This window comes from Sinocyclocheilus anshuiensis, unplaced genomic scaffold (genome assembly GCF_001515605.1).
Source record: "Sinocyclocheilus anshuiensis isolate Anshui unplaced genomic scaffold, SAMN03320099.WGS_v1.1 scaffold199, whole genome shotgun sequence".
Taxonomy (NCBI): Eukaryota; Metazoa; Chordata; class Actinopteri; order Cypriniformes; family Cyprinidae; genus Sinocyclocheilus; species Sinocyclocheilus anshuiensis.
The window spans coordinates 2,938,644-2,947,664 of record NW_015552582.1 but is presented as its reverse complement, the minus strand read 5'-3'; the positions used below and the strand labels follow the sequence as shown (position 1 = coordinate 2,947,664).

At 36.7% G+C, this 9,021-nt stretch overlaps 1 protein-coding gene across 2 annotated transcripts in view; it reads left to right on the top strand.

Annotated features, from left to right (window-relative positions):
• The window catches only part of LOC107665372 (BTB/POZ domain-containing protein 7-like), a 71,267-nt gene that overhangs the window by 57,743 nt on the left and 4,503 nt on the right, over positions 1 to 9,021 (top strand). For both annotated transcript variants that reach the window (XM_016456226.1, XM_016456225.1), the window contains exons 5-9: positions 3,458 to 3,533; positions 4,636 to 4,796; positions 5,919 to 6,062; positions 6,392 to 6,581; positions 7,648 to 7,826. In XM_016456226.1, the coding sequence (XP_016311712.1) occupies positions 3,458 to 3,533; positions 4,636 to 4,796; positions 5,919 to 6,062; positions 6,392 to 6,581; positions 7,648 to 7,826 (750 nt within the window). The remainder of the gene's footprint in view (positions 1 to 3,457; positions 3,534 to 4,635; positions 4,797 to 5,918; positions 6,063 to 6,391; positions 6,582 to 7,647; positions 7,827 to 9,021) is intronic.

Here is a 9,021-nt window from a genome sequence, read left to right as displayed (position 1 = left end):
CTCAATCAGGGGTTCAGCCGTGCAAAGACGTCAATATAAAGGCTTGTAAACAATGTCACATAACGTTTACCTCAGAAAAAACATATTCGGTGAACATAAACTCATTAGTCAGATAGAAAGATAAACTGTAGAGAGGGGCATTTTGCTAAATATATGCACCATATAACATAATCATTATAAATTGTACTGTTCTACAATGTTTAATTTATGTTTGAATAAATCCATCAAGTTTTTATGACAGCCACCATTATGTTTATATTTCAAAAAAACGAATTGAAGTAGAAATATTATTATGTAATTGTAACTTTATTATTTTTAAAACTTCATTCAATGGAATTTTAACAAATCAGTCAATTTTAACGTTCAGTATTATAGAAATGTAGTACCAACTGACTCTCATGTAAACTATACATTGTCGCAGTTGTGTTTATTGTCTTTGTTTTATCATTCAAAACGTTTATATGTTCTGTTTACAGCTATAATAGCCGATGCCTTTGTCCATATAAGGGATTTCCTGGAGGATCATGAGTTCTGCTACTTCTGTGATTGGATATGTGGATTTTCTGTGCGAGGGCGCCCTCTGGCGTCCAGTATGAATGAAACAGACATCGTGTGTTTATAGTGCTAATGGCCTATCCATAATTTTTGGGGGAATTTTTATTTATTTATTTTTTAATAAGTATCGGTTTAGGCACCGGAACCGTTTTAAAAGTATCGATTTGGCACCGGTATCGAAAAACCCCAAACGATACCCAACCCTAGTGGTAATTCAGGGTTACTGAATCATATTGCACTATTGGGAAATTTGTTGATTTCAGTCCACAAATCATTGCAGGGCTTCAGGCCTATCCGTTTCAGACAGCAGAGTGTCAGTATCAGTCTGTTTATCGATCTCTGTTGATCAGGGCTCCCTTTTCTTAAAGGTCACCTGCTTTTGTTTTTAGACAAATGAGTCAGCTGTATCAGATGACCCCCTTAAGTCTCCTTTGTGAGCTTATATAGAGAGCTGTAACCCCATCTGGGATTTGGCCTGGCACACAATCTGTTTGCACCTTCACACTTCTGTGTGCAGGGCTCCAGACTGCGCCTAAAACGGGCGCATTTGCGACCAAAAATATTAATTTGCGAATGAAGTTTTTGCTGGGATCGCCACTGGCAACTAAATACATTTACTTGTTATGACTTAAAAATTTGCATGTAATGCATTTTTCCTGCTTGTTTTGCAGTCACATCTTTTGTTATGTCAATGTAATAAACTGAGAAGCTGTGCATCAAAGTTTTAGTGGAAAAAACACAGCGTTGACGGCACACCTGCTAAAAGCAGCTCCAGTTGTGGCAGCATGAGAGAGAGTAAAAATGATAGAGACGTGCGAAGTAAAATTACAGAAAAGCAGTGTCTATTTTTTGCACAACTTGAACAAACTACAACAGGTAAAGCTGTCAGCTGTGTGGATATTAGTAATATCATTAACAATTCTCATTTAAAATCGATACTGATATGGCTTGTTATCAAGATATGCTGTGTTCTGTAAATGCTTGAACTTCATAATATTTGTAGTGCACTTGCCGTCCAATAATCGCAACAAGCTTTGTGCTCTGTTACATTTTAATAAACAAAGTATCAGCTTTAAATTTTGACCCAATTCATAACGAAATTCAAACAATAAATACAATTTTGGCACTCTTTAATGTGGCATGAGTGATCGCTTTAGCGCCTCAGTTCAAGTGGCACATGAACCCATCATATCTTTCTCTTTACTACTATAGTACGAAATAAACATGAATGAACATCAAAAGGTATATTATAAGATGGCCTACAGTACAACTTTCTGAAATGTCATGTAATCGCTCATTCAGCATTTCAAACTGCTGAAAAAGCTTGTAAAAAATGCCACGTAACAATACATTTACCTCAGAATAACCATTCAGCGTCCATAAGCTCATTAGTCAGCTAGAAAAAATTATACACTATAAATATATATACTATAAAAATTATATACTATAAAAAAAACTATAAAGAGGAGCATTTTGCTTAATTTATACACTATATTGCTTATTCAAATTTTTACTTAACCTGTTGTCTACATAAGAGAGAATGCAAGGAGCTATAGATAAAATTCAACACTTCCTATAATTGCATGTTACTAATGAAGAAGAACAGACTGGATGTATGCAAGACATATGACAACATTTATAGGATGCATTGAGGAGGAGCCCAAACTACACTCAATGGCCAAGTGATGCTGATATAACTATGGTCCGCGATATTGGCACAGACTCTGTGTAATAAACAATTCTTTGTGACTATATATAGTTCTCAAGTTGGAAAAGGCGTTTAGTTTCCACTTTAATGAACCTTAGTTCCCAGATATCTACAAGATGGATTAAAATGCTGATAAAGACAAGAAAAGATGAGACATCTTGACAACAATATGACTGAAATGTTAGTGTTAAAAAAAAGTTTATTCTGTGGCACTTAAAAAAATAATTTGGTGCCTAATTTTGTTTCTTATAGGAGCCAATGACTCCTTAATTTATTTTTTTTTGTCTGGAGCCCTGTGTGTGCTAGCTTTTCTTCGTTTACAAGTCTTCATTAACTCTAGCCTGGGTCAAACCTGTTGAAATTATCTAATCCCTGTAGTGACAGAATTTGTAAACAAACATTAACAGAGACTAGAATGTTGTTTTTATATATGCTAAAAAAGGGGCATTAACTGATTGATTCATTTTTCATGGATTTTTTCTAGTTACGCTCATTTCTGCATTATTTCATTAGCTATTGTCTAGAGCTCGAGTAAAACTTGACATTCATTTTCAGTTAGTTAACGAATAGGTCTGATTGATTCATTTGTAAATCCTTCTTAATAAAAGTTATTAATTTATTATTATTATTATTATTATTATTATTATTGTAATTATTATGTAAGTCGCTTTGGATAAAAGCATCTGCTAAATGTAAATGTAATGTAATGTATTATTATTATTATTAATATTTGGGCTTAGCAAGACATATAAGAGCTGTTGGTCACGTCTAAATCCTGTTTACTCTCTCTCTTGCCCCCAATTTCAGGTCTGCACTCTACTACTATAAAAGGCAAAAAGCCCAAAAAATTAAATTTAAGAAAGTGTGGTCACCTTGATATAAAAAAATGTATTTAGTTTGAGGGTTAATCTGTGTCCATTAAACCTGGATCAGCTTCTGACGATGAATAAAATGAGATTTTGGCTGTGCAATATTCTCAGTAAGATAAGATAGAAAAATCATTTTGCTGAGGTTTTACCTGGCACCTTCAGGACCCGCTGTTATGAAATACATTGGGTTTATATATCCTGCTTTTCCATTCGATATCGTCCTGTTGTATTAAATGTGCCATCTTTAAGCTTCTCTTCTTCAGCCTTGCAGCACTGACTAAATTCAGTAACATAAACTGGTACTGTTCTTCTCCGCTCTTCACAGGCCAGTGAACAGGACATCCTCAAGTATGTTGTAAAGTGGGGTGAACACCAGCTCATCAGGAGGATGGCCGATAGAGGTATCACACGCAGACACTTGATATGTCTCTAGATGCACATTAAAGGAATAGTTCATCCAAAAATGAAAAAATCTGTCATTTATTTACTCACCTCCATGTTGTTCTAAACCTTATATGTTGTTTTTTCATTAAACAAAAAAGTGTTTATATACAAATCTTAAATGTGGTCCGTTTGACTTGTGCTATATTTTAACCTGAATTGTAGTGCACAAGTCATATTGACTATATTTATGGTGCTTTTGGGAGCATGATAGCCTGTGGTCCCCATCCACCTTCATTGTATGGAAAAGAGCAGCTCACATATTCTGCTAAACTACTTCTTTTGTGTTCCACGGATGAAAGAAAGTCATGCAGGTTTGGACCGACATGAAGGTGGCAAAGAAATGTCAGGATTTAAATTTTTGTCTGAACTATTCCTCCATCATCTTCACAGACACATACTTTTCTCTGGAATTAACTTTTTTTTTTCTGTGCCGCTGAATTTGTCCGTTTCCACCTCTTGCTATAGATGGTGTTCTGAACTATGCCAGTCTAATGATTTATTCCCCAATCCTCCTAATGTCTAGTAATGACTATGACTGGCTCAGCTCTGAGAAATCAGGCCAAGTGCTTTGCAATACAGAAGCGTAGCATATGGCTGGCGGCTCCAGATCTGGGTCTGCAATTGCTCTGTGTATCCAACAGAATCAGACTAACACTATCTTGAACGTTTATAGCTGGTGCCAAACCGCAAACACGATTTCTGATTGCTTTTCCCCAGAACACATTGTAAAGGGAAACAGCAATGCACCTATTCACCTTCATTTTGTCATTAACAATCTTTATACATGATACTGATTTGCTGTCTGAGGTGTAGATAGTAATTTAGGGTCCAATGCAGTGCAGCATCCCTAGAGCAGAGGAGCTTAAAATCCTCGCTCAAGGGCACGGCGGTGGTCAGGAGCTGCATGGTGATACTGCTAATCCTCTGGAAGCACACACCCTCCCACCCATCTTTGTCTAATCTATATTGTGGGCTAGAAAAGTTTGGCCACCGCTTCCTCCAGCTCAAATTCTTGTGTGTGTATGTGTTTGAAACAGTGTGTTTCTGTGTGTTCCACAGAGCCTAACCTGTTAAGTGGTACCGCACATAGTGTGAATAAACGTGGCGTGAAAAGAAGGGATCTGGACCTGGAAGAGCTTAAAGAGATTCTCTCTCCACTGCTGCCTTTTGTCAGAACTGAGCACATATTACCAACAAACAGTGAGGTCCTCTCCGACACTGTGAGTGTGTTTTTGTGTTTACTGTTTAATGTGTATGCCTTTTGGTTTGTACAGTTTAAACTGGAATATTAAGGGGCAGTCACACTAGATTTTGAGCAAGAATTGCTTTTTAGCTCCATGCAACTTGTCTTTATTGAAGTTTGCAGTTCTTTTGAAATATTCGGGGGCAGTAAGAAGTCACACTAGATTTTGAGCAAGAATTGCTTTTTAGCTCCATGCAGCTTGTCTTTATTGAAGTTTGCAGTTCTTTTGAAATATTCGGGGGCAGTAAGATTTTTTTTAAGTCTTTAAATATTTAATTGATTGGAAAAGTGACAGTAAAGACATTTATAATAATACAAAAGATTTTTTAACTAAATGCTGTTCTTTTGACATTTCAATGCATGAAAGAATCCTGAAAAAAATGGTTCATGCTTTTTACACAAATATTAAGCAGCACGACTGTTTTTAATGTTGATTATAATAAGAAATGTTTGTCCAGCAGCAAATCAGCATATTAGAATGATTTCTGAAGGATCATGTGACACTGATACTAGAGTAATGGCTGCTGAAAATTGAGCTTTGCCATTACAGGAATAAATTACATTTTGAAATAATTAAAATAGAAAACAGCTATTTTAAAATGTAACTATTTCACAATGTTACTGTTTTATTAAGGCAAAGCCTCAAAGAGAATGTAGAAAAGAGTAGTGTTTAATCCTATATTTGTTCTATTATTCTTTCATCAGTCTTGAAATGAACTGTTTAGCATCATTCTGTGAATATGCTTACATACCAGCTATGAATGTTAATGAATGAACATGAAACTGACCTTTAAGTACCCTTTAGTCTGTAAAATGCACAGAAATTTGTCATGCCACATCAAGCCAAATGGGTAACATGTTACTTTTGTTTTTCTGTACCGCACACGCTGAATAAAAATGACAAAAATGGTGATATTGATTGATATTTGAATGGGTACATACTCTGATTCACACTACTGCTCAGGATATAATTTGCTAGAGAGTCAGAAAACAGAAACCCCAATGTGCTAATGCTCCAGCAAATTACATCATCTTTCTATCGTTCTTCTATATCGCTCTTCTCAAGTATCGGTAAAGACTTTTCCTCTGCTTTTAACAGATGAAGAGGGGTCTGATCAGCACCCCTCCCTCTGACATGCTGCCCACAGCGGAGGGAGGCAAAGCCAACGCCTGGCTCCGGCAGAAGAGTGCTGGCATTTATGTTCGCCCACGGTTATTTTCTCCTTATGTGGAGGAGGCCAAGGTAGGATGCTCTTCCTCGCCTCACGTACAGCTGGGTGGTTAACTGTAACATTACAATGCACTAGTGAAGGCAGAAAAGGTGATTAAAAGAAAAATGCACTTAAATGATACACCTTTTAATTAAATATCTCTATGTATCTAAATTCTTTAAAATACAACTTTTAAAAAAAAAAGTACTTTTTTACATTTTATAAATTTGTAGAATGTAATTGTAGAATGTGAATCAAATCTTTTTGAAAAGGCTCTTTGTTTATAGAATAACCTTAGTGCAGTTATTAGCTACACTCTTTTCATTTTATGACTTGCATTTAACTTTGTGTTTTCCTCCAGGTGGTTTTGGAGGAGATGATGGTTGAGCAGACTGACCTGGTTAGGCTGCGCATGGTTCGCATGTCCAATGTACCCGATACACTCTACATGGTAAACAGTGCCATCCCCCAGTGTTGTCACATGATCAACCACCAGCAAATGGCTGGCAGCCAGACAGCTCCGCCGTCTGTGGTTGCTAACGAGATACCAGGTGGGTTAAGCGCTCATTCATGCCTTGTAATGATGTATTGTTTCAGCCAGTCTTCAAAACTAGGCACTACACACTCACCGGTCACTTTATTAGGTACACCTGTTCAATTGCTTGGTAACACAAATTGCTTATCAGCCAATCACATGGCAGCAACTCAATGCATTTCAATATGGACCAAAATCTCTGAGGAATGTTTCCAACACCTTGTTGAATATATGCCACGAAGAATTAAGGCAGTTCTGAAGGCAAAAAGGGGTCCAACCCGGTACTAGCGAGGTGTACCTAATAAAGTGGCCAGTGAGTGTATATCCGCAGGGCTCTACAGTGCGTCCATTTCAGTCGCATTTGCGACTGAAAACTACTGCGTGCGACTATGAAAACATATTTAGGAGCACCAAAACGTTTTAATAAAGATAGAAAAATGCCATTACAAAGGTAAAAACAAAATTCTACTGTAAATCACTTTAAGGAGTCAAATATCACCTCGTAATGGGAAGGCTATTTTTTTTTATCAAATTTTGGTGCTCCTAAATTTTTGACTGTGCTCCTACATTTTTTAAGTTAGGAGCACAAGCGCTCCTAAAAATAAAAATAAGCGTAGAGCCCTGATCCGTATAAAATACTCGTTTATACATGATTGTGGTGTTTGTGAATCTGACTAATTTTATCAAGTCATTTTAGAAAGATTGAGATTTAGTTCACAGAGGCCAGGTAGATCATGTCCTAATCTAGATGTAGTCGTGAAATCAAACCAAGAGACATTGTTTTCTCAAGTTAATTTTGCTATTCTATTGCAAGAAGCAATTCCGTGTTTTTTTTAGGTATATATTATGTGAGTGGGAACATTGGCCTTGTATGTTGGCAAGCTTTGTGATCCTGTGGGTGTTATATAAAACATTTCAACACCAATTAAAAAAAAAAGCTCTCTTCTTTTTTTTGTCTTATATGCCCATCTTGTATTAATGTTATTTATCAACTATGTAATATTGTTAACTGATGGGCTTATTCATCTGTATTTGCACATTAAATAAGTCATCTGTTTTCCTTTTATCACCCTGTCTTTCAGTGCCCGGGTTGGCAGTAGTGAAGGAAATGATCTGTAGGCTGCAGGAGCTGCGTCACACAGACCAGGTGCAGCGAGCATATGCTCTGAACTGTGGTGAGGGCGCCACAGTCAGCTACGAGCTGCAGATCCGTGTGCTTCGAGAGTTTGGCCTACCTGACGGGGCTGCAGAACTCCTACAGGTAACCCAGCACATCCTGTTTGCGTGGAGACTGACAAGTGTTGCTATGGCTACCGTGAATTTCTCTCTGACTTTCATGTCAGTTAGTATTACCTCGGCCTTTGATGAATACAATTTATTTTCCAGTGATTGCAGGCACTCATACTGATTTTGTTCAAATAAAAAATATATATATTAAAAAGAGAGAATTTAGTTATTCAGATTTGAACACTCCTTCAATGCATTGCAAATATCTGTATAAATGTGTGTGTATGTGTGTATATACACTATCATACAACAGTCTGGTCTCTTATGCCTCAGCAAGGCTGCATTTATTTGATAAAAATACAGTAAATTATTATTATTATTGTGATGGCAGGAGAATACACTCACATTTCTACTGTAATTATTTCATGTCAAAACCGACTTGTCACAGTCACTTCACATCCAAATAAAAAAAATTAAAAGACGTTCCTTTTACGTGAATGTCAACTATAGTTTACTGAGAATGCAGTGTGTACTTGCAGTCTGAAAAAAATTTGGATGGGAACAACTGCATTCATATACCTCTGCATCACTCCATGTTGTTTTGACTAGCATGTTTCTCCAATTACTATGCCCTTGGTTTAGAAATTCCCTGAGCTCTTGAACTGCTGTGATATCTTCTTGTCCTCACCATTAAGTGACCAGTGAACTTATGCTGGATAGCTTGGAAGGAGTCAAAACCTCTTCAGCATACCAGACAACCTATTAAGTCTCATTTTTGAAGCATATCTAGCACAAACATGTCCTCACAATTACCTCAGGGTTCCCACGGGTCCTTAAAAAGTCTTAAATTGTACATGAAAGTCTTAATTCTGATTTCAGGAGGTCTTAAATTTGGGGACGGAAAGACCAGAATTGCGATATGGCTTAATGTGACGATTAAACTTCAAAAGGCAATGATTTCATTAAATAAACATGAGCACTACAAGTTTCAAGTCCAGTGCTGTGCTTTGTGTTCTGCTTAGTAAACAAGTACTGCCTGATTTTTCTCTATTTCTTTAACGAAAATAGTTCCAAATATAGTAACAGTTCAGCCGCTTTGCATCTCTAAAAGCAAACATAGCTGAGTTTCATTCATTCAGTGAAAGTGCGTTTTTGAACGAATCTAGTGAGTCAGTGATTCATGATTACCCATTCATAAAGACAGTCACTTGCTTCATTCCTGAATGAAT